Here is a 25,936-nt window from a genome sequence, read left to right as displayed (position 1 = left end):
AGAAATTGTATTAACATCTACATTAAAACCTTTCTGCATTAACAAAATGGTGTTATTAGGACTATACACCAACCTAGAACGAGATCATTAATCTATAATGGTATCAAGTAAGGTAATGAGCATGTTTCCAGTTCTTTTCTTGCATGTGTTAGTAAAATACTGTCCAAGACACTTCCAACACAATGAAGCAGAACCAGTTCAGTGCTCTACAACTGTCCTGAAGGAGAGATAACATCTGTTTGACAACCTTTAGAACTTTACCCTGAAGAATTCCCTGAAAAGCTAACAAGCCACATTTCATGTCAAGGTGTTAAAACACCTGTAATACAGTATTTAGAGCAGAAGTTAGAATTAAGAAATAGGACCACTGAACACAAAGCTCTGTAAGTAGTGTTGGCGGTTTGCATACCACTGGTTTCCTAAGCCAAGAAACACTGCAGTTTTCTATGTTCCTTTTAGTTACATTGAGATACAGGCTAGTAAAAACTAAGAAATTTGTGGAGTTTGTCGAATTAACATAAGAAATTGATGTGTTATGGAGGGAAGAAAAAAAATCAGGGTTTATGTCTTTCACTCTGTGTTAGTATGATTCTTGCTTCCACTTCAGTCCAACAGGGTAGGGTCTGGAAGACAACTAATCACTATATTGACATGCCATAAAACCAAGTGCTTTTACCAATTGTTACAAATTTCACTGCTATCCTCTTCTTACCACCAGAAAGGCTGAGGTCTGAGGAGAGCTGAGCTCACCTAAGGTTACAAAGCAGAGTGGAGGAGAGAATCCCACTCTCTGAGGCCAGATTTTTTGATATTTAGTATTTTTTTTATTTCCACGTAGTACTGAAGGGTCAAGGGGCCAGTCTCACAGATCTTCAGTTGCAATCAGGAACAGTGTGGCCAGTAGGACGAGGGAGGTTATTCTTCCCCTGTACTCAGCACTGGTCAGGCCACACCTTGAGTACTGTGTCCAGATCTGGGCCACTCAATTCAAGAGAGATGTTGAGGTGCTGGAACATGTCCAGAGAAGGGCAACAAGGCTGGTGAAGGGCCTGGAACACAAAACCCATGAGGAGAGGCTGAGGGAGCTGGGGTTGTTTAGCCTGGGGAAGAGAAGGCTCAGGGGTGACCTCACTGCTGTCTACAACTACCTGAAGGGAAGTAGTAGCCAGGTGGGGGTTGGCCTCTTCTCCCAGACAACCAGCAACAGAACGAGGGGACACAGTCTCAAGTTGTGCTGGGGGAAGCATAGGCTGGGTGTTAGGAGGAAGTTCTTGCCAGAGAGAGTGATTGGCATTGGAATGGGCTGCCCAGGAAGGTAGTGGAGTCACCATCCCTGGAGGTGTTTAAGAGAAGACTGGGTGAGGCACTTAGTGCCATGGTCTAGTTGACTGGATAGGGCTGGGTGCTAGGTTGGACCGGATGATCTTGGAGGTCTCTTCCAACCTGGTTGATTCTATGATTTAAGCACATAAGGCCAGTGGAAGTGTAATGGGTCAATGAGCAGATTTCAGAAACTTTCAATCCCACTCATTTGTTCAGTTAGTTTCTACTGAAGGCAGCCTGTCCATCCAAAGTAAAACTTTTGGTTGGTGGTGGTCTGTCTTTAAAGTTGCTGCCTCAAATTTCCAATCATATGATCCTGTTTTTTACCAACAGTGTCTATCACAGCAAATGGTCTGTTGTATTTTCTTGATTTGACACAGGCTAAATGTTACCCTAACTAAACTACTTAAACCATTTTTCACATGCAGAGAGACAGAACTATCTGCAACTCAGTTTTCCTTTCCTACAGCATACTTCATATTTATTCTGACATCTGCAACCACCAAGGAGCCTGGATTACAGCAGACCATAATACTCTATGAAGCATGGTTATAATTAGGCGTCACATCCATTGTAATCCTATGGACGTCATCATGTGTTACCAGCATCTGTTGACAGATTTCATACCAGGCATATCACTGAAATGGCAAGTCTGGAGAGGGCAGCCCACAATAGAAACAATGGCATTTATTTTTGGGTTGTTCCAGGACTGTCTAATAGAAAATATATGCTGCCAACTGCCATGACTCCACTGAGATCACTTTTCAGTTGTATATTATCAGTTAGAACAAAGATCTGTACCCATGTATCTGCAACCTTCTCCTAATAATAAAGGAAATAAAGAGAGCCCTTTCTGCAACTGTCTTAGCACCATTTAGAGGAAGGCAGACACCTTTGAATTTTCTAAAATTTATCAGGCCCTTATCATGAGAGTACTTTTCATGTAACAACAAATCCAGAATCATTTCCAAGAAAGGGAATGAAGATTCCCGCTCCTGAACTTTATTTAAACGTGGTATCACTTGAACATTAAAATGTAGCCCTTGGAACTGGTGACAAGAAACAGCCACTCTCTCTATTCCATGTAAGTGATGCAGAGTCTGCTATAATTTAGCTTTCTGATGAAGCACTGTCTGTTTGGAGGAATGGACACAAAAAGTTTGCTGTGGGGTCTTATACTAACTACTCCCTGCTCTTCTGTGAAAGTCAAGAGACTTTCACAAATGTAACAAAGCCTACAGAAGCCAAATTCTCCTTATTTTTTATCACTTATCTGCACTGCAGAAAAACTGCATTAGAGTGCTATCCAGTAACCTGTCCATTATTTCTCTATTTTGAAATGCTGGACAGTTGAATCCTGATCAATATGTAACCATCACTTAAGTACTTAAGCACTAATTTCCACTTTCACTACAGAGAGAGAACTATGCTTTCATGTTTTAAAGAGTGTGAAATCAAAGACATATCAGTGTCGATGAGTATGATTTAATAATTGGTTAGGGTAGCTAATAGATCAAGAAAACTGAATTTCAATCTAGCCTAGCACTTCTCCCACTAGACTTGTGCAGCAGGACCCAAACAGCTATGAAAGTAGGAAAATTAATAAAACCAGCTAAAACTCACAGGAGGAAGACTACAAGTGAAAACTTAGAGGACAATACTGACTCTGCTGTTTTCAATGGAAAAACAAACCCATGGCACTAACAACTATTTCAACAGCTTCTACTTTTACAGATCTTTCATAGTATAGCTTTAATAGAAACTGTGACTGCAACAATAGGATGGACTGCAAATTTATATCATCAGATATAAATTTGCAGCTTCTACTGAAGTTTTAGAAGTGAGCTGCTCACTACAGCAAGAGAGCATATTCAGCCTTATTGTCTAGAGTGCAATTTCTCCCTCCACCTCCCCCCACCTCCTTTTTTCTTTTTTTCATTCTTGTAACCAGCAGATAACCTTTTAATCCCAGATCTGTCAGCTGTGACTTCAACATCACCTTTTGCATTGGGAAGCAACAAATCCTTTACAATATTTTCTCTCTCTCCTTTCCATACGGGGCTTAAAACTCAGTGGTCTGGAATTAGTAACTACAAATGCTAATAAAGTACTGACAAAACTGCTGATGAGATTATAATCTCTATGTTCAGAAAAAGAGCAGGGGCAGTACTTGCTGGCATAATAGTCTTATTAGACCTAAAAGGCAAGAAGCATTTCCTCTACAACGGCCTACTACAAGGCACTTATAGACCCTTTTTCCTCCTCCCCCCCGCCGAGATAGTAAATTGGCATGTGGGAACCTAATCATGAAACAAAGTCCAGTCTATCCTGGATATAATTCTAGGCACTATTTCCCATGTCAGGTCATTCAGTAAGCATTAGAACTAAATTCTAGTAAGAGCTGACTCTCAAGATCACAATTTCAAAAGCGATTACTCTCAGAGATATCGCAGGGGATTTTTTGCACAGGAATTTTGAACCATCTCATTGATCTGTCTGTTTACAATTGCAGTTTACTGTTCTTCAAAAGCAGTCAGGAGCACACAAATTCAGACTCAAAAAGGAAAATATAGGAACTGAGGTTAAAAGTTACTGAAACAATCATATATAAACCTAGAGGTACTGACAGAGTATTCCTAATGCAATATAAGAAGAAACTCTTGACTCTCATAAATTAGTATCATCTATTTCACTTAAGGATCAAAGAAGTGAAAGCTTTAACCTCAAAATATAGCATAGCCACTATACATTGCACATGTGAGCTATATGATACAAAGTATATGCTTTTACAAAATCAGAGCCCCTTACTGCACAGCCCTGGCAATTCCAGATGCAGTGTGGAATTCCACAAAGCAGCACATATACGGACACATATTACTTTATTTTCAGACCTTCCTTTGCTGTTTCTCCCATGCTGGGTCCAGGAGCAGGTCCCTGTCCCATTCTTCTTCTTGGGTCATGTACTCATCTTCTTCATAGTTGTAGGTGTACTGCATGTTTGTATCTATCTGGTTCATGCTATTCATGATACCCGGGGATCAGCTTCAGCTGCTGTGCCTTCTGCTTTATATATATATGTAACTTTAAGCTTAGTTCACTTGCTGATGGCTTGTAGTGAGCAGTGTCCTTTTTGGCTTGTTTTGTTTTTCCCCTTGTCCAAAGTGAGAGGGAGTGGATACTGGCGAGTCTTGCTGAGAGCAGAGGCTGAAGCTGCCAGGTAGGCGCTGACCTGTGGTGCCCTTCCCCCTTTTCTCTCCTTCCCTGTCCCTCTGCGGCTGCTGCTGCGGGTCCCTGCGGAGGAGCGGCGAGGCTGGCAGCTGCCGCTTATTATCCGCGCCGCGCTGTCACGTGGGGCGCAGCGCTGCCGCAGGCGGCCAGGAGCGCTCAGCCGGGCCGGGGCCGCCCCCACTGCGGGCGGCGCACAGCGGGGCAGCAGCGCCGGCCCGCCCCGCTGCCCTGTGTCTGTGCAGCGCTCCGGCCAAGGGCTGCCACTGCTGCCCTTCCAGCGGGACGGATGTTACTTTGTTTTCTCTTGTTCCTGACATGTACATCCACTTCTCAAAGCCCCACGAGGATTGCCTACCGCAGTCTGACATCGCTTCTCATTAGTCTGAAGCCTGTGCAAACCCTTGATTGAGTCATATGCTTTTTTTCAGACTAAGGATAGCAAGAGCCCATGCGGAATAGGGCACCCAAGAAGGAAAACAACTTCCAGTGGAGATCCGGTCAGGAATTAAAGCACAAAACACAAGCACAACTTTAAAAAGCGACATGTATCTTTTTGACCCAGGGAACGCGTTCAGTACGTTCCAAAAGCAGGCACCAAGAAATGGATGGAAAGGTCTGCAGAACCAGTACCTTTATAAATGTGTGACAGGAACCATTTCCCCATGCTTTTCACGGAATAAATCTGCAAAGGTGGCACTGAGATCAAGCATCCTAGCAGACATGTCCAGTCTCATACCATTTCAGTTGACCTAGTGACAATGTTTTTTCCAGGCACTGGCAATCTTGCTATGCTCTTCATATGGCAGGTCATTAATTCCTGCACCTATCATCAGCCAAGGTTATCCTCTCGAGCAGTGCCCAGGCTGGATAGAATTTGAACCTTACTTGAAATAATTCACCAAAGCTGAGCTTTTGGAAGCTACTGCAGACAAAGTCAGATATACAACAGAACTATACTCAATAAAGGCCTCTAAGCCAGTGTCAATGAATAACCAGGACAATCAACAGCTAGACAGTTTAAGTCCTCCACTTTGCACAGCTAACTAAAGCTCTGCTTCCTGACAAGTCACCTTCTATCCTGTGAGTTGAAGCAATTTTGAGGAACCTGCATACATGCAGAGCCCCTACATACCCATCAGCTCATAACATCTTCATATATGCAACACTAAGGCTACAAGTTGGAATTCAGATAAGGACTGCAACATGTTTCATGCAGTCAAAGCAAGCTGAACTTCCAGAGACTGATGCCCGGACTGTAAGATAAACAGTCTAAAAATCAGATTGCAAATCTAAGCAGCAAAGTCAGAATCATATTTTCCACCTGCTCAATGAATCCATTTTCAAGGTTGCTGCATTTCAATCTACATAATGAAGCAAACGTTGACTAACACTCTACCTAGACCTTTTTGTTGAAGTGCAGATGAGCATTCTCTTAGGATACTCACAAACAATAACTAATAACAATTACAAACAAAAATATTCACGTATGTACCCATAATGTGTATGATGATGTCATTTTTATAGCCGAGTGATCACCTGTGATTTGCAATACATGGCAAATCTCAGTCACCAAAATACTATTTAAGTCTTTGAAGTCACTAAAACCATCTCTTCTTATTCTCTAGACACATCACAGTAAGTTTCTAGAGGAAATGCAGGTAGAAACAGGAAAGTTCCTATGAAGCAGGAAGCTAAATCTGACCTGTTTTAGGTTCTCTAAATAACTGCTTACTGCCCCTTAATTAGATAGCATGAGTAGGCAGGGGAGATATTTATAGATGGAGCATTAGGAGGAGTATCTGGTATTTTGTTTACTACTTTAATTTAATTTTATAAACTAACTATGTGGATGGTAACAAGAAGCATATGAATGGAGGTCCGTAGTGGAAAGAGAATCAAAATGGAACTCTGATGCCAAATCTGAAGCAGAAAGTGAGCTGCCTCTCTTCGAGTTCACCTAGAGAACAGCAAAGCAGTGCCCAGCTTACTCCCACATCAGAGGTAGGTTAGGACTATCCCCACAAAAGCTGATAGACTCACACAGCTAACTATGTATCTAAGAAGAAAGAAAATCACATCAAAACAGAAATAAGAAAACTGATCAGGGAAGAAAGGGCAGAAGTCTTAAGAAGACAGAGAAAGCAACACAGTGAACAATTTACATGCAGAATTTTAAAGTGATGTGACAAAGTGCCTGAAAGCAATCAGATATATTTGAGGTTGAAATGACACAGATTGCTTACAATGTGATAGGACAAAAAAGATACTCATGATTGCCACATGAATTAGAAAAAAATAAGGTGGAACAAGGAGATCAGAAATGGAGATGGCAGAGCTGAATTGTCAACTATTTTAATTTGGCAAAAGGTGTGCAGTTGTATTTCACGCTAACATAAATGCTAGTAAGGACTTACCCAGAAGGATACCTTTACAGCAAGAGAACCTTGTGGCAAGAAGTTATCATTTAAGCAGGAGAGGACCAAGAAGGCCAGAACTTCCCTAACAGGAGCAGAGAATTCTCTCAGAATTTCTTACCACAGTTCCAACTTAAAAAAGATATTTGAATCTAATACCATCTAAGTGAAAGCTTCCTGGCATCCTTTGCACTAAGCTCCTTGAGAATCAAAAGGCTTTTCTAACCAAAAGAAGCGGAGTCTTTACCTCCTGTGTCATTATCCCAGGTCCTTTACAGATGTTGTTTGTTAGGTTTGGAGTTTATTTTTATGAAACAGAAATTGATTTCCAGTTTGTATTTAACATCTATTTGCTCTCCAAAACCCATTCTCTCAAGAATTTGTCTGTATTTTTGCTTTCAGATTCAGACTTTCAATCTCTTCAATTTCACTATCTTAGAATAAGAATAAAACCACAGCATTTTAATAAAACTTTTTAAATGCTGAACACTGCAACATTTTCCCAGATTATTGATCTGTTTGAAATTGGTGAGATTAATTTCTCAAATCTGCACAAATGATGTGAAAATGACCATCATTAGTTTTCAGCTGTCACACTTCTGTCTAGGAATGCAATGGTTCACATTTGCCAAAACTGTCTGAGAAAGGCCAAGGAAGATAAGGAACCTTATGAGAGCTCAGTAGGTTGGTGAGTCTTTGGGCAATCAGCTTTCCATCAGCACAGACTGTTTCTTTGTGAAAACATACAGTAGGACAGCTTCTCAAGAAATAAGTCAATGAAAGATTAAAGCAAATCAATTCAAAGTAACAGTTTACACAAGGAAACAACAGAATTTTAAGAGGGAAATAAAAAAAACTACTTTCAAAGAATGACATAGCTGCCTTTCAAAATATACTTTTGCTTGTAACAAATATCCACTGGTTAAAATTAAACCAACAAAAACTTGAATTATTTAAAGAAGACACTGATACTTTAGATTGGGCCCAAACCAATGGATTTTGTTTAAAATTATGCATAAATTACCGGAACAAAGCTAAAGGGAAAGCTGGGGGCAGGAGTTTTGTAAAATGTATTGATTTTTTGTTAGTTTTGGAGAAATTACTCCTTTTCTTCCCTTCTCCAGTACAATAAAAATAGCTTACCTCCTCCAATGTTAGAAACACACTATTTTGTAAGAGCAGAGCATATTTGCCTTCCCATATTTAACACCAAGCGACACAAAGCTTGACTCTAAAAAGTCACCATGCCACTCGTATGGTGATATTTAACTATACAGGAGTTAAGTATATACTCTAACTTTTTCTTTTCAAGTATATCATATCAAATTGCAGGCTTGGAAATAAAAAAGGTGGAGAGAACTGAAAAAAAAAAAAATAATCCATTGCTGGCTTCATAGTAACAACTGACATAGTCAGAAGATCCCAAAGTGTTTCATCAGCTATATATAGAGACACCTTACTCTGTCCCTGAAATTCAGCCATGGATGAAGTATAGCAAGAAGCATTTACAGGACAGACAAACACTACCAAAGCATAGCTTGGGCTTCAGAAGCGTGGAGAAAATGCCAACTGCACTGAGATCACTGGGTTTTGCCAACTCTTTGTGGGGAAGGAAAATCACGGGGATGAGATATAAGGTGATCCATAGCAGCAGCTTAAGATGCCCTATGTGACCTTGACCATGCCAATTAAAAGTTTCCCCCAAAAGTGTTGTCTTACTACTCTCACTGAGAGAAAGAGAAACATGCTGCTTGTATTGCACCCTTCTGTCTCTAAAATAGTGTTAGCAGTGTTTCTGTAGGTCCTTAATATCCACCTGGGACACAGATTCTCTGGAGTAGAGGCTTTTGCTGTTTAAAAGCCCTGAGGAGCCTACAGAACAATTATGATTACAGCATACATTACCTACTGCACACCCTTCTCCTTTATGTCTGTCTCCCAGGTCTGCATATAGCTTACACTCAGAAATGCCTAGCATCATGTGTGAGACTTGCTCAGGCATTCAGGGGCCCTTATACTCTGCATGAGATATTCCTGCTCTTCATAGGTCACGCTTGCAGCATTGTACCCTGCAGAGTAGATGGTCCTGATTCTCAGAGAGATTTCAAGGCAGGCATCAGTAGGAAGCATTCCACATCTGGTCTCTGTCACAGTGTGACAGGGCAGTACAGTAATACGTATCAACAAGCACCAATTGCCCACTGAATGTTGAAAGATGTAACGTAGTCAAGGGAAAACCCTCCAGTGATGACAACTGCCAGGTAGCACTACTTAAGATCATACCTTTCATGAATGAGAAGAGCCCTCAGATCTATTTCTATTAAATATTGCAGAAGAAACCATGATACCTGAACGCTCTTATCCTTGAGCTAGCCTTTGCAGTTGGTATGTTAGCTCTCTAAAGTTGCAGAGCATTATGCAGACAGTTGCAGCATAATACACACAGGAACAGGTGGGCAAACTACAAATAGTGCTGGCATAAGATTGGAAAAAATGGTGAGATAGATCCAGGATGTTCAGTGATAAGAATGCAAGGGGCAGAACTAGAGGTATATGATGGTCTATGACAAACCCTCTGAAGAAACCTTCACATTATCATGTGTTCTCTGAATCCTGGCTGTACTCCTGATTTAGGTTTGCTTAGCCTTATTACACCAAGGTACTAACCAAGGATGAAACTGTGTGGCTGGGGAAACGTGCACCTTACTATACAATTTTTACTTCATAAATGCAGCCAGCTAAAAAAAAAAAAAAAAAGCCAGTCTATGACCCATAACTGACTTATCTGGGCCCATTTGTCTAAAAAAGCACTATATTATTCAGCAATAGCTTTGGTCACACTGAGAAATGAGAAGAGAGATGTGAGATAAGGAATGCATAGACAACATTCCTTTGTTTATCTAGAAACAAACATCATCAGCTAAGTCATAGTTTCCAGGCAACAATTATCTAAGGAGTACAGATGAGATGTGGCAGGTTTTAAATCACTGAAGTATGATGTAGAGGTTATGGGCATGGGATACAGGCACTGAAAGGCACAGTCTGTGGTGTCCTAAGCTCAGCATTTGTACAGACTGACTGACCTTAGACAAGTTGCAGTCAGTCTCAATGTGCTCATTTCTCTTTCCAAACACGCCAGTGCAATTTCGCTAACGCCAATGAAATTAAAATTACACACTCAAGAAGGCAACCTGGTTGAATGAATTGCTACTCTGTAAAAATGAACACTAGCTACTTAATATTCATTCCACAGGATCAATATGAACCTTATCAAAAGTGCCAAATTAATCCCCATAGAAGGCAGCGTTAGGCGCTACCTGAATTACTGCCAAGCTGGGATAATGTGTTCTCTTTGCAACATGTATAGTGCAAGTTCTCCTTTTCCAGAACTGCTGTCCTTATATCCTGCCCAACAAAGCTTTACTCTGTCATCTGTATTTAGAATCAGCACTGAGAAAATGAGCAATGTTCCTGCCATGCCTGACATGGTAGCAAGGCCTGAATTTTCCAGATTCTGTTCTGAAGACAACTGTTCTCTGCCCAGATATGATCTCTCACTAATTTCAGCCATGTCCACATCTCAGGAGCAGTGTCAGTTTTTTATAACATACGTTGTTCCAGAGAGCTACCACTAATAACCTACTCATGGTGAATGCTCTTGTATATTCTCAACCCCACTGAATGTGGACAAGTCCTTTGTTTCTCAATCAGCTCATCTCTCTCCCTTTGAAGCCCAGTTCAATATAAGCAAAGGAGAAGCAGAAAGTTATTTGCATTTTCTTCACTTTGTAAACAATTTGTCTATAGGACAAACACAGTGGACTTGTGCTACTGTGTAGTATAGATCTGTTGTGTCATAGTTAAATGTGCAATAACTCTAGTCTTCCAGAATTTCATAACCCAACCAAATTCAAGAGGTTGGGTTTTTGCCCAGGTAGATTCTGTTCTAGGTATTTTTCTAGTTCACATAGACAATAGTTACTGGAGATGGATTCAGCAAGTAGGACAAAGGTGAACCTACACTTGTAGGTTGTAATGCTTCATATGTATTTATAGAAACTCTGGCATTCACATGTTAGTTGAGATAGTCAAAACACATCTTCCCATGCCCTCTTTTGCATGATACAAGTACTCAGGAGAAAGCTGATTTTGCAGTTCAAATACATCTCAGACTTCTCTAGGGGAGACCATTCAGTTAAAATGTACTTCTAGAACATTCAGACACTTAAATTTGTTCTTTATGGCTTGGAAATCTTTCTTTTATCGCCTTCATAGGTAAATCTGGCACAAAGTTTACCTATGGAAAAATGAAGCCAACCAGGTCCTAAATTTGTAGAGTCTGATTTTTCACTTCTAAAGTATCAGTGGTTGAAGCCAGGAGGGTAATAGACTGCACTTTCAATTGTAGAACACAATGTTTAAAACAGTGTACAATGGGAGTACCAAGCAAATACAGGATTTTGTTTGGCTTAATTGTTCAAAACATCGGGTCTACTCTATAGACAAAAAGACAGTATGTCTAAGGTACTCTCAAAAGTACTTTAAGGAAAAAAATAGTTCTGTAGTATCAGTATTCATTATCTTAAAACTAATCACAAGGTGTGGAAATGGAATAATAGTTTGGAGCATGTTCCTCGGTCTTCTTTCTGTAGACCACGAATAATATTAATGCTGAGAAGTAAAAGTATGGGAAAATTCAAATACTCAATAGATTTGGAATACTTGAACACAAATACAAATGCTCTGATGACCAGCAGGAGATAACAGGGAGGAGATAACAAGGCACTATACTGCTATATGAAAAGCATGCTGTGTTAAGTGTGTTCAGTTTTGATCACTTTTTCCTTCTTTTCATCCTTCAGTTTACTGTCTCTCTTACTATTTACAAGCTGGTATGAAAGATGAGACATGACTAGTACACAACACTCTCCTTACTGCTTATAATATCCAAGTCCCTAATGGCCACATCGCTATGCTGATTACCATGTTCTCCTAATTCATTAAACAGCATGACTCACACCTACCACATGGTAGATCTGTGACACCCACACTCACAATACATTGTCTGGCACAGGTATCTTTTCATAATAATAATAATAATCTAACATATATACTCAGTATCATATTTCCTAGCCTAATAAATACCAAACCATAAAAAAGAACTATCATAATCACAGCCATCATAAGATACATGTTTTACTTTTCACTGCAGCAATCATGCAGCTGTTAAAAGCAAACTTTCTAGCTGACCAAAAAAATTCTTCAAGTAGCTTAGCTCCTATTTTTCACCATTTCCATTTACCTTCCTTACTCTCCCTGATGCTTTTGGGGCTAGCTAGACCTACTTCAAGTGGATACAAATAGAATTGGAAAAATTACTATTGCTGGGCCTTTTTAAGCTGATGCTTTCTCTGTGTGTTCCTAGCTGATGCTATTTTATTTATCTGCAGTTTACTTCTCCTTATATTTTATGTATATTTAAAAGCTTCCTTTACAAGAATTTTGATTCAGAAGCCCTCAGTCTGCATTTCCTTATCTGAAAGCCTTTAATACAGTAAAATCTCCAAAATAGCTTCCCACCACCCCATCCAGAGTGATTCCAATTATTAGATGTGGAATGGAGCTACACATGGGACTTTATGGCTGGGAGAAGCTGCAATTTTCCAAGAGAAGCCGGGGAAACATAATACTGCCTGCCACAGTGGTCAGTAAGTAGATGATGTGCTTGATACACTGCTTAGCAATGAAGCTTCTTTCAGCCCTTCAGATGAAAGAAGAATTATTTTCTCTTCAGTTCCATCTCAGCAACGAGGACTGCAATTCTCTGTAACTTTGACCACCATAAAATTATGCTTGGCTGTTCCAGCTTCCGGTTACATCAACTGGATGTTACATCCAGTTACATCAACTGAAGTCACTTACATGACTTCACTGACCTCATCAGAATTACTCCCAAGTTTCACTCATGTAAGCATACAACAATTAAGCCCATAGGGGAGGAAGGGTAGATAGGAAAACCCCATTTCCACTCTCTTATTTTACTATGTGCAGTGCTACATGACACAAAGAGTCCAAATCTCTTTGATTCTAGCAAAAACTTAGTCAAGAAAACAATGGCCTCAAGGCCTTATCAACGTGTACAATGCAGAAGAGTATTGTCTCTTCATTTCACAATGTTCAGAGGTGAAGGATGACTGCTGCAGTCACACGGAGCAGAAAGCACTCAAAACAGAGAAAAATATAATACGGGAGCCCTACAGTACACAATAAAGCACTGTTGTTCCTGATAACTGTGATAACTCCATACATTTTGAGACCATAGATATCTTCCTATAAACTCTCTGCAGAATTAATTACATCAGCTATACAGATCTTTGCCTGGTTATTTCTGAGATAAGGGGTGGGGTGGAAAGGAGTGGTGTTGGTTGAGAGCCCTCCTGGGCAGTCTGGCTGCTCGGGAGGCATTCTGAATTTCTGTATTACTTCCAACATTTATTTAATTGTAAATATCTGTAAATATTGTGTACACATGCTTACAAATTTGTATTAGGCTGTAAAGTGTAGCTTTATCCTTAACTTCCAGCTGGCTGAGTTAGTCTGGTGAATCTCAGGGAACAGGGTGGGGCAAGGGGGGTAGACCCCCAAACCACCTCAAGTATGGATCAAATCTCTATGATGTTCAGCGTTGCCACTGGGGAATTACAAGTAATGATATCTCCTAATAAACTTTCTGGGGTTATATTTTTCCCAGGAAACACATTTTTAGAATTAAATCAATAAAAATAGTTTTCCCACTGCAAAAGGTGCCCCTCTTTCTCTAAATAACCTCCAAAAGGAATCTCAGCTTTACTGTGAAACCAAACAAGGATGGAAGAGAAAGCACAAGAGTATGAAACCTGCCTTGGTGCCTCCCATGAGGAAAAATAGTGAGATAGGCTCACTCTACAACTTGCAGTTTATCTTTCTGACTAAACTACTCAAACAATGAACCATGTTGCTAAAATATGACTAATTCTATTTCTTATAAACAGCTCTCTGTGCTTTACAAAGGCCATATATTCTAAAGTTTGGTATTTTTCAACATGGAAACGTGCATATTTATGCAGGTTTAATGTGCTAGAAACTGAAGTCACATGAAGGCCTCATAAAAGAAAAAAAAGATACACAGAAGCCACAAAGTGAAAAAGTGCAATAAATTGACCTTTTGGTTTGTATTACCTCTGCCTAGCCAGCTCGTTTGCTAGATGAGCAGAATTTCAGCATTAGTACAATCCAAAAAATACAGCAATCCTGTAAAGTCAGTAACATCCTCCAAACAATTTAACATCATTCTAACTTCAGTGTCAGCAACCCTTAACAGCTCAGCAATTACAGTCATTACATCCAGATAATACTGTATTAGAATAACATGATATATAGTTAATACATGCTCTCTAACAACATAGCAGCAAACATAATCAGGCACAATGTCAGACATCCAGCTTCATCTAGCCTCTTTCTCTTCATACAAAGGTTTAGATTACTGCATGTGTGAATGCAACGCAAGTCAGAATAATAGCAAGCAGTGTCTAAGTATTTGACCTTCATTCCTCCCTCCCATGGGGGAGGAAAGATAATGGGACACCTGGCTAAGGGGAAAAAGAAGGTGTGATGTATGTAAAAGACTGGGCTGTACTCACCTATATTATGCTAACGTGTAGGTCTATACTGTATGCTCAAGACTATATAAACAGGGTCATAACCAACAATAGAGGTCTCTGGTGGGATTCACACTGAATCATGTGGAGTCCATGTCATCCCTCGCAGCAACTGCAAGCAAAGAGTCTTGCTCAAATCAGTGGATACTCAAAATGGATAAAATTTACCATTTAAGCAATTCTCTTCAACTCTAAATTTTTATTAGCTTTTTTTTTTATTTCTATTGTTGTCTTGGTTCTAGTTTAAATTTCCCAGAGACTCAAATATAGCTAATAGAACCAATAACAACTATGGAATCACAGAATTCATAGAATCATAGAATCAACCAGGTTGGAAGAGACCTCCAAGATCATCCAGTCCAACCTATCACCCAGCCCTATCCAGTCAACTAGACCATGGCACTATAGGATGCACTTCCCTCTTCCCCCCTTTTTTTTTAAAGAAAAGGAATTGAGGTAGAGAGGAAAATGTAAAACACACCCAAATTAATAGTCTCACTTCAATTTGGAAGTTAAAAGATAAAACTTTTACCATAAATAAAAGGTATTTGAGGTAGGAGAGTTACAGAAAGGTATAGGGAAGGGAAAACAAGACACAAAATATATATATACACAAACAGATTGATGGCAATGGGTTTGCCCACCTCATGGACTGATGGCCACGTGGTAAAACAAAGAGTAGCAGGAACAGGAGAGTGGTGTTGTCAGGCAGAGAGGCAAGGCAAAAAAACACAAAATAGGAAGTTCCTCTGTTTTTATAGGGAGCTTGAGAGGAAGTGGGAGTGGGCTAAGCGCTACACCTGGAGTAAGGTTCAGACCCATGCCTGGGAAGGAGTCAGGAGGACCAGGGGTCAGGGTCAAGACCACTCCCCCAGGAGGGTTAACCCTTTAAAATTGTATGCTAAATAATTGTAAAATAAGGCAGCTTTCCTGTGCAAACAAATTATCACAGAAACTCAGGATCAGCGAGTCCAACCAATAACCCTACTCTACAAGGTGCACCCTAAACCACATCCCCAAGCACCACATCCAAACAACCTTTAAACACATCAAGGGACTCAACCACCTCCCTGGGCAGCCCATTCCAATGCCTGAACACTCTTTCTGTGAAAAAAAAATTCCTATTGTCCAGTCTAAACCTACCCAGTTGGCAGTTTTGAGACCATTCCCTCTCGTTCTGTCACTGTTTACCTGTGAGAAGAGACCAGCACCATATTTCTGCCATAGTTATACAGCTGTCCAGTGATATATGGAAATAATTGTACAGACCTGATGCTAGAGTTGTTGTGTTTGTCATAATGCTGCCCGTTCTTTGACAACTTGATCAGCTTTAATCCTGTGTTTTTTTCCAGGCCTCTCCTGGTCTGTCACAAGCCACAGTTCCCTTTCTGTCCTTGTGCACAGACTTCAGTTGCAGAGCCCCAGAGCCTTCACTGCAAACTGGTGTGAGACTGGATGATCTTGGAGGTCTCTTCCAACCTGGTTGATTCTGTGATTCTACGTCATGGGGTTTAATACTGAGGATTTCTTTTTAATCTGAGGGCAACCAAATCCTGACAAGAGGAGGCCCTGTGAAGGTCTGTAATGTTCATCCTTGGGGACACTCAAAATATAACTGGACAAAACTATGAGCAGCTTGCTCTAAGCTGGCCCTTCTTTGGAGCTAGATCAGACAACCTACATTGAAACCCACGTTGTTCTGTGTCTCTGCAGCTAGGATCTACCTCATCCACACAACAGTAGCTTTCGAGTCCTTTTGCTTATGGGATTCCTGCGCTTGCCCTGGCAGTACGTACTCCACAGAGGGAAAAATGCCAAGCGGAGCACCTCCACTCGTGTGCACCCTTACTATCGAGACGCACTGCCCCTGTTCGGTGCATCCCCAGCACAGCCCGGGCCACTGCTTTGCCGGCCTCAGCGCAAAACCAGCAGCGCACCTTACTACGGGTACTTCGCTGAGACTCTTCCATTTGCCCACTAGCCAGCTAGAGCCTTCCCGTCCCGACCGGTGGCCTGGGCCGCAGCTTCCCCAGCGCAGGCCGGCTGCTCTCCGCCGCACGCCCGCACGAAGCCTCCCCACGGAGCGCGGGCCATGGAGCGTCTCGCCTTAGGAGCGAAGCCCGGGCCACAGCTGCAGCCCCCCGCCGCGCCGCTAGGCGGCGCCTGCCTACAGGAGCCCACCTCGGGAACGGCCTCTGCCAGCCGGGCCGGCAGCCTCCCCTTCCGCAGCGGGAGCTGCTTCCGGTTCAGCGCTGCGCGCAGCCCACGTGTGGCCCGGCGCGGAGCGGCGGCGGAGCAGGTGAGCCCCCGGGCCCGGGGACATGGCCAGCGCCTGCCCCTGCCTCTCTTCCTCCGCAGGTTGGCTGGGGCCGCCCTCGCCCCGCCTTTGTGCACCCGCCAGGGGCAGCTGGCAGCATGGCCTGCAGCGCGGCGGGGCGGCGCTGGGGGAGAGATGGGATGTCCCTGTGCAACTGCTTCATCCACCGCCCGGCTTTGGTTTTCTTCCCTTAGGTTTCTGTGGAGGCTCCTGTGCTCGAAAGGCGAAGCTATGACGTCCCTTGCAGAGCAGCTGAAGCGGCTGGCGCTTCCCCAAACCGATCCTAGCCTCCTAGACCGCAGCGAAGCAGCATCGCTGCTGTTCAGTTGCAAAGAAGCCGCGAGCATTGACAGGGACACGTTCTTTGCAATCGGTGAGTTGCCTGTTGAGATGCCGGTGGTTTTAAACATCACCTGTTCAGAAAACGTCTGGAGATAGATAAGTGGGAAGGTCAAACCCACATTTAAGAAAAGCCAAAAGGGGTCACTCAAGACTAGCGTCCCTCCAACCCATAGAAAAACCGTGGAGCATCTCCTCGTGGAGCGCATTCCAAGGCACGCGAAGTGATTGGGAAAAGTTGGGAGCCCCAGGGTGGGCAAAGGCTGAAGAATTTGCCCTGTAAGGGGAGTTTGGTGGGAAGAACATTTCTGGTCTCGTTCAGTCTGGAGAGGAGATGATTCTGAGTGGTTTAATAGCAGCTTGCCGGTACCAATGAGAAAGTTTCAAGAAGATGGGCCAAACTGTCCAGAAGAATGCTTGGCTGGAGGAGAGGAGACAGTAGGCATAAGTTGAAACAACAGAGATTCAAAGTGGACATAAGAAAAAGCCTTTCAGTGTAAGGACAGTCAAGCAGTTGAACAGGTTGGCCAGGGAAGTTGTGTTCTCCTTCCTTTTGAAAACCTCAGCGGGGTAATTCCCTGAGCAACCTAGTCTGATTTCAGGGTTCATCCTGTTTTGAAGAGTGCCTTGAACTAGAGATTGCCCGAGGTCACTTCTATCCTGAATCCTGTGATTTCATTAAAACGAGTTGGTGTCCTGCTCTTTGGTAAAACATTATTGTGGCCACAAAAAATGTAAGATGTCAGAAGCCACTGCAGTGCTTGCACACTTCAAATCCTTTGTGCTTATCTCTTTACATTTTTGTAGGGAACTTTCCCTGTGAATATGACAATTCTTGGATAAGAAAGCTGTTTGCTATGACCAGAAAGATCGATAGTGTTTACTAATTTTAGGCAACATTCCATTAGATAACATTTAGGTAACATATACCTACTTTGTAGATACATGAGTCTTGGATGCAACACTGAGTACTTTTTAGTTTCTTAAATATTTGCTATAGAACTGCTGCATATAATCATTTATTTCTTGTATCATTCAGCTATTTGCCTAATTTTTTTGTTTCAGCTGAAATTGTCTGCTTTGTGATCAGCCATTAATATGGTTTAAAGTAAAGGAATGATTGCACTGGTTCTCCAGGGATGTACATGAAGTATTTTAATTTATTCAAGGAGGCACCTCTGCTTGCTTTGTCTGTATAAAATAATTGTGTTTGGAAGGGTACTCTAAAGGTCATTTGGTACACCTGAGCACATGTCTAGTTAGTAAAGATTGCTTAGTCTTGTGTTTAGCTGATTTTGAGGGTGAAGGTTTTGTGGTCTCTGATCCAGTATTGGGACTCTCATCCAGTGTACAATGGCCCCAATGTTTAAAAAAAAATCAGTCCTTACATAGACTTGGAATTTCTTGTGTTCTGGCTTGCATGTGTTGCCTCTCATCACTCCATTGTGTATCTCTGAGAGGACTGGGGCTCCATCTCCTTGATAACCTATACTGTGGCCTATCAAGTAGTTACAGACAGTATGAAGATTTCCTTTTGGCTCTCTTCTTCAGGCTGAAAAAAAAATAGTTCCTCCTTTTCACTCTGTTATTTTCTGGTCCCCTGAGCATCAGGTGTTCCTCTGCCTCACTTAGACTGATACAGCATTGTTTTACTTCCAGTGATGAGCTGAAAATTGCCCACAGTACTCCCGGCAAACTCTCACAAATGGAGGGAGCAGTTCACCTCTCTTATCCTGATGGCTGCATTCAAGCTAATACAGCCCAGGATGCTGCTGGCCTTCGTTGCTGCAAGAGCACACTGCTGACACTTGTCAATGACTCTTTTTTTCTTTGTCAATTAAATATTTTAAGTGTAGCAAAAGTTTTGATCTTAGACCTGTTAACTGTTTGATTTGGTTTCCTTAATGAGGATGACATACACCAGTATATCAAAGAAGTTGGATATGCTAGTGAGGAGGTTTGTGAGCAGTACTGGAGAATAAAACTGGTGCATTTAAAGCATTTTTGTTTCCACAGGATGCACTGGTTTAGAAGAGCTGATGGGGATTGATCCTTCATTTGAAGTGTTCCAGTCCAGTTTGTTTAGTTCGACATCCAAAGGCCTGGAACGCAGTGTTCAGTCTAAAGCAGTAAATCAGCAGCTGAATAAGAATATTTCATTGTTCCTGATTCATCTGTCCCCCTACTTTATGCTTAAGCCTGCCCAGAAGTGCCTTGAATGGCTAATTCACAGGTAATCCAACAGTTATCTGACATGTCAATAGACAAGGCTACTGGAAGTGCCAGATTGTTTTTTCCTTGATAAGAAACATTTTGAATAATTTTATTTTAATTTTCTGAAAGTACAGGTTGAAATGTTAGAAGTAACTGTTTGGGCTTAGTCTTTATAGGGCCAGATGTTCTTCTTTTGCCAGTTAGATTTTTGGCTTTTAATAAATTTCAGTGAAAATCTTGGTCTGTCATGATATTCTGCATAAAAGCAATTATTTTCTTGCCTGCCTATCACTGAATTTGCCCAGCTGTAGCCATAGAATCATAGAATCAATCAGATTGGAAGAGACCTCCAAGATCATCCAGTCCAACCTATCACCCAGCCCTGTCCAATCAACTAGACCATGGCTCTAAGTGCCTCATCCAGGCTTTCCTTGAACACCTCCAGGGACGGTGCCTCCACCACCTCCCTGGGCAGCCCATTCCAATGGCAAATCGCTCTCTCTGGGAAGAACTTCCTCCTAACATCCAGCCTATATCTCCCCAAGCACAGCTGTGCAGCATTAATATCATATCTGTGTTGTGACATGAGCTAAGTATTCTTATTTCAGGGCTATACAGGAGGATGTGAATTAAAAAAACATTCTGTGAGGGTTTATTTATTTATTTATATAAAACAACCTCTCCAAATGCAGGCAGCATGATATGTCACGGTCACTAAAGAGTAAGCAATTCTATTGATACCAACCATTTTTAACTGCCTATTTGTTTTTTTCCTTAGATTTCATATTCATCTCTACAATCAGGATAGTTTGATTGGCTGTGTTCTGCCGTATCATGAGACTAAACTATTTGTGAGAGTTATTCAGCTTCTGAATATAAAAAGCCCAACTCATAAATGGCATTGGATGGATCCAATAAGGGTAAAGTATTTAACAAATGCAAGTTGGGAGAAACATGAGGAACTTTATTAATGATATTTTGACTCTGTTACTAGACTTATAAATACAGTCCACCTGTTCATGTGGCTGGCTGTGGAAATGTAAGATCATTTTAAAAAGCTTTGGTTAGAATTACTCTTTGTTTTGGCAAAAGTTAAAGTATGCTTTTAAGATGCAAATATTTGCTGCTGCTAGGAAGATGTCAGCTACTAAAATGTGTGGTTATTTGAATATAGGTTATGTGCAGTGCTCTTCATCACCTGTCTTCATGTAGACAGATAAAATTCCAGACAGGGGCGAGGGTTTCCATTACTTAGTTTAAGTGGTGTTAACTGATCAGTAGGATTAATTTAGAGATGATATTTTGAATTTTACTTTGGGTGCTTTGTTTTATCCTTGAGTGTTCTAATTTTACTTTTTTTTTTTCACCATGTAAAGAAACCTGGAGTCCCACTGGCAAGGGGCACTGTCATTACACACTGCTACAAGGACCTGAATTTCATGGATTTCATCTGCAGGCTTGTGGCAAAGTCTGTGAAGGTTGGTCATTTGTCCTAGACTGTTCTTTTGTTGTCGTTTCATAGAATCACAGACTTTGTTTTTCCTCATCTTTGTATATGTATGGTATTATCCATTTACTCATATTTTTAATGGAATCACCACATTTCTTAAGTTGGAAAAGACCTTCAAGATCATCGAGTCCAATCATTAGTTTCACACTGACAAGTCCTTGATTAAACCAAATCCCTCAGCACAACATCTAATCACTATGAATTGCTGTGGTTGGATAGGACCACCAGGATCATCCAGTCCAACCTTCATCCCAGCATCCTTAATCACTAGGCCATAGCCCCAAGTGCCACATCCACTCCAGTGATGGTGACTCCACCACCTCCCTGGCCAGCCTGTATTTTCTGGTGTCTGAACGGTTGATTTTTCTGTGGTGCAGGTTTTTTCAGAGTGTCCTGGCAACTCAGCTCAACTGAGAGTTCTTCTTGTGTTTTATGCCTCCACCATTGTATCAGCACTTGGAGCTGCAAAGAATATAACAGATGCTATGGTCTCTATGCTGCTCCCTTACATTCAAAAGGTATGTGAAGCTTTATTTTCCTTCCCGTATGATGGATTGTGCTCTGCTCTGTGTACCTATGTCTGCAGAGAACATTTAAGAGGGATGTTGTGTGTGAAGTGGTATTGCACTGTTCTTAGTCTGCTTTGAAAAATTAGGCAAGCGAAGGTCCTAATGTTTTTTCACACATTAGATGAGCACTTTCAGAGCTCTGTTTCCTACTCTGCATAAGGAATGGAGCTGTGAGAAGTAGATGAACCTCTGCCTTAGAGACTTACCATACTAAACAATGAGGAAGTGGAGTCAGGGTGTGCAAGGTTTAGTATCCTTTTCTCCAGGATTATTGCTCAGTTAACGAACAGAGCAGCAGTTAATGAATGTATCTTCCATATGTATGTGCCCTATGTGACAGCCTTTTCCTCCTGAAAGTTGAATTTATAGACCATTTAAATTTTAACACATGGAGGAGGAGGTAGCTTGAGTCCGTGATAGGAGAATCACAATTATTTTTATGTTAATGTACTCTTTTGAATGTGTATAGGCATTTTTAGTGTGTGTGTATTAAAAATCCAGCTTTATCTCTTTTCCTAGGGGTTAAAATCGTCTATACAGGATTACAGAGCTGCAACATACATGATAATCTGCCAGCTGACAGTGAAAGTGACAGTGGAGACTACCTTAGTGCATTCCTTGATGGTGCAGATAAGCAAGACATTGTCTAAAGTGCCTGCATTACTCAGGGATGGGGTGTCATGCTTGAACCTACTTCTACAAACTCAGAAAGGAGACAAACTTGGGAAAAAGTGAGTCACCATGAATTGGGCTTCCCCACTTTTTAGAAGCTCAGACTGCACTTCAATAATTTGATTGTTTTTTTTCCTCCTCATTAAAAGGATACTTTCCTATCAGAAATTTTTATAGTTTATATTTCAAAAGACTCAGCAGTTTCTTTGGCTTACTTTAAAAATCTGTGTGCTCCCTACAGCTAAGAAGTCTGGAGCAAGTCTGTTGTTTTTTGGTTCCTCTTCTGCCACTTCCCTCAGTAAAAGACTGTGGTCGATCTGTAAAACTGAACCCTGCCAGTAAGAGTTTTTCTTGAAAGCAGGAATACTGCAAGAGATGCCAACATAGTACTGGTAGTGCAAATTTGAGGTTTAAATAACTTGAAAAAAAGAGAAGTTCTGTTCCTTCAGTGGAGGAGCTTTGAGTTTGTATAGTTTGACTCTTTAAGTGTAAGTACTTCTGTTCCACCACTTCTTTGGTCCCATGAGTCAGGTGTTCTGGCAGTACATCGACCTATCTGCCTTGCCCTGACAGAATTATCTAGTGCTGTTAAGGTGCAGTTTAATGGCATTATGGAAGTCCTGTGTGGTACAGGTCATTTATTCACTGGCAGAGATGTTAGCATGGGTATTCCAAAGGAGTAAATCTGCTGAGATAAGTACAGTGATTACCTTCCAAGTACGAGTTAAAAGCTAAGGTGTGGCAGCCTCAGGAGAAGCATGATTGATGCATTATGCAGTATCTGGCCAAGCAGGCATAAAAAGAGGTAAGATGAAAGAAATATTTTACTAGCAGCAAGCATAGTTGCTTCTATTCTCTTTGAGGATCTCCTCTTATTTAGTTATTCTTTCTCCTCCCTTCCTTTTGTGTAAAAGATATGCTCCTCGCAATAGGAGGATGTCTCTTCATGCAATCCTTGGATGTTATTTTTCTTCTACTACCAATTCACAAAAATGTATGCATCTTCACTGTGCCATTGCAGCAGCTGTGCTCAGTGTGGTCTGGCAGTACCCTGTTTTCTTCTTGGATATTAAATGCACCAATAAACTCTGGTATTGAGGTAGTGGAACCCTTTGAATCATCTTATTTGTTTACGATGAGGCCACTGCCTGATGCTGAGAATTTAATCTTCAGAAAGTCTGCACGGTTTGAAGGTGTTGGTAACCCAGATGACCTCACATATTTTAATAGGTTTTTTTATTTCTCTGTTACATTATGCAGGCCATTTAATTACCTGTGCAAAACCCCAGAACTGGTAACAGTTTTGCAAGGCCTTTCAGAAGATTATGATATTTCTCCTCTTCTGCGTTATCTGTTGCCTCACCTTGTATCCACTGTCATGAGAAGTGATATGGGTAAGTCAGCTTAGCAGTTTTTGCAATTTTGTTGAGTCTTCAGGACAGATGGAACCAGTCACTGTCTCAACTGTGTAATTTTAGTTGCTTCTGCCATTAAAAATGCACTAATGCATGTGAAGATGTCACGGAGCTTTTATGTGTGCTGCTTTTTCCTGTTTCAGGAAGCTATTTTAGGTATTGCTCTATCTATACTGGTTTTATTTAGATGTTGATTTGTACTACTGGAAAGCAGACTGTTGTAAAAGGATCTGGGGGTGCTGGTAGATGGCTAGCTGCATGTGAGCCAGCAGTGTGCCCAGGTGGCCAAGGCAGCCAACAGCATCCTGGGCTGTATCAAAAACTGTGTCCTGCAAGAGTAGAGAAGTGATTGTGCCCCTGTACTTGGCCCTGTTGAGGCCACAGCTTGAGTACAGTGTTCAGCACTGGGTGTCACAGTATGGGAAAGACACTGAGGTCCTGGACTGTGTCTGGAGAAGGGCAATGAGGCTGGTGAGGGGTGTGGAGGACATGTCATTTGAGGACAGGCTGAGGGAGCTGGGGTTGTTTAGTCTGGAGAGGAGAAGGCTACAGAGAGATCTTACTGCTCTATAGAACTACCAGAAAGGAGGTTGTAATGAGGCTGGTATTGGTCTCTTCTCCCAAGTAACTAGTGATAGGATGAGAGGAAATGGTTTTAAGTTGTGCCAGGAGAGGTTTAGATTGGATATTAGAAAAAACTTCTTGACAGAGAGTGGTGAGGTGTTTAAATAGGCTGCCCAGGTTGGTGGAGTCACCATCCCTGAAGGTGTTCAAGGAGCATGTAGATGTGACACTTCAGGTTATGGTTTAGTGGTCATGGTAGTTGGGTAACAGTTGGACTTGATGATCTTAGAGGTCTTTTACAGGCTTAGTGATTCCATGATTGTATTTTAGCAGTAATTTTGTTGTATGACATTCCTGTCTTGGATGTATTGTAGTACTGCAAAATAGCTTTTGGGTAAATTCCATGTACTCCATATTTTAAGTACAGTTTAAGTAGATGCAACTGATATTTACCTGATGAATTAAGTGTGCCTGAGGACAGTTTGGCCCAACAAGGATGCTTGGCATGCGGTAGCCAGATCACGACAGGAAAGCTTTTCATCTGAAAAGGTCTGTATTCACACTAGGGAATGCTGTGGAGAGTTGTTGGCACATGTTGTGGTAGCATATTTGAGTTTACTGGTAGCAATACAGCCTTTGGCTTTTTAATTACATTGGTATAAAAGCATTGTGATCTGCTCACAGAGAGTTAGTACTGGTAATCAGCGAACGTTGTGGTCTTTGAATTTTGTGTATAATTCACCAGATGATGATGCCTGTACAAGCTGTTAGCTTTAATAGGTATGAGGGAGTTATTCTGAAGCTATTGCTCATCTTTTATAATTATGCATTGTTCTTAGAGGAACAAGGAGAATCTGAGGAGATGGAGAATCAGGTTTACATCAAACATCTTGAAGCTATTCTTCAGAGTATACCGCTGGAAAATGATTTAGATCACCTGTTGGCTTTGTGAGTTGTCTTTGATAGTTTTTCTTTTGCAGTACTGCAGTCATTTCTTATGTAATACAAACTAATTCCTGATGATGACATAGTATATGAGCATGTTTCTCTGATTTCTCACGTTAACTCCAAACCTGGATTTTGAAACCAAAACATTTGCTAATCCAGAAGATCTATGCTTTAACACACATGGTGAGCACTGATGGGACAGAGTGAAGCTTAAGTCCAGGACAAAATCTGTACTTGCAATAAGTAATGCATATTAACCCTAACCTGTTCAGCAGTGGGCTTTTTGACAGGAATGAAAACCACTATTCAAAAAATGGTGACTTTATTTTTTGCTTGTAATTTTAGCAAGTTTCTTGAGGAGTTTATCTCCTGTGGTACAGAGTTTGAATCTAATCCCATGAAAATGGATGCACTAAATCAAAGGATGCTTCCTCTTATCAGACTTCTTGAGAGAAAGTAAGTTTCATTTTTCTGTGGTCTTGGCTTATTGGGTATAGTAAGCACAATATTCTTGCCTGAATTAAATAAAAATAACTGACTCCTAATCTCTGTCCACATTTTGTTTTACTTATCTGCTCTTACATACTTTGTTGCCACTAATACATGGGCAAAGAGCAACCAACTTTGTACAGCTGTTTTCTGTGTAGCATGACCCTTTCTGCACATTATCTGTCCTAGTGGTCTGTGTATTGTTCATTTCTTTTAAGACAACGGTTGGTTGCCTTT

At 41.3% G+C, this 25,936-nt stretch overlaps 2 protein-coding genes across 6 annotated transcripts in view; one reads left to right on the top strand and one right to left on the bottom strand.

Annotated features, from left to right (window-relative positions):
• Window positions 1-15,377, bottom strand: part of ACTN2 (actinin alpha 2) — a 76,639-nt gene extending 61,262 nt beyond the window's left edge. For 2 of the 5 annotated variants that reach the window (XM_064158591.1, XM_064158592.1), the window contains exons 1-2: window positions 15,307-15,377; window positions 14,645-14,774 (exon numbers count right to left, since the gene is read on the bottom strand). Coding sequence is in view for 1 of the 5 variants with exons in the window: in XM_064158597.1 (XP_064014667.1) it covers window positions 4,215-4,349 (135 nt within the window). In the remaining 4 variants the exon portion in view is untranslated. Of the gene's footprint in view, window positions 1-4,214; window positions 4,615-14,644; window positions 14,775-15,306 lie in introns of all 5 variants that reach the window. The other 3 variants (XM_064158593.1, XM_064158594.1, XM_064158597.1) reach the window with 2 other exon arrangements.
• Window positions 15,378-16,915: 1,538 nt separating this feature from the next.
• The window catches only part of HEATR1 (HEAT repeat containing 1), a 41,271-nt gene continuing 32,250 nt past the window's right edge, over window positions 16,916-25,936 (top strand). Inside the window, exons 1-10 of the mRNA XM_064158589.1 lie at window positions 16,916-16,961; window positions 17,174-17,352; window positions 19,335-19,551; window positions 20,311-20,452; window positions 20,909-21,010; window positions 21,420-21,560; window positions 22,131-22,342; window positions 23,544-23,677; window positions 25,102-25,210; window positions 25,556-25,666. Of these exons, the coding sequence (XP_064014659.1) occupies window positions 17,211-17,352; window positions 19,335-19,551; window positions 20,311-20,452; window positions 20,909-21,010; window positions 21,420-21,560; window positions 22,131-22,342; window positions 23,544-23,677; window positions 25,102-25,210; window positions 25,556-25,666 (1,310 nt within the window). The 5' untranslated portion in view covers window positions 16,916-16,961; window positions 17,174-17,210. The remainder of the gene's footprint in view (window positions 16,962-17,173; window positions 17,353-19,334; window positions 19,552-20,310; window positions 20,453-20,908; window positions 21,011-21,419; window positions 21,561-22,130; window positions 22,343-23,543; window positions 23,678-25,101; window positions 25,211-25,555; window positions 25,667-25,936) is intronic.

Source organism: Pogoniulus pusillus, chromosome 18 (genome assembly GCF_015220805.1).
Source record: "Pogoniulus pusillus isolate bPogPus1 chromosome 18, bPogPus1.pri, whole genome shotgun sequence".
NCBI lineage: Eukaryota > Metazoa > Chordata > Aves > Piciformes > Lybiidae > Pogoniulus > Pogoniulus pusillus.
Note: the sequence above shows the minus strand (reverse complement) of the source record. Positions and strands in the feature narration are given on the sequence as shown.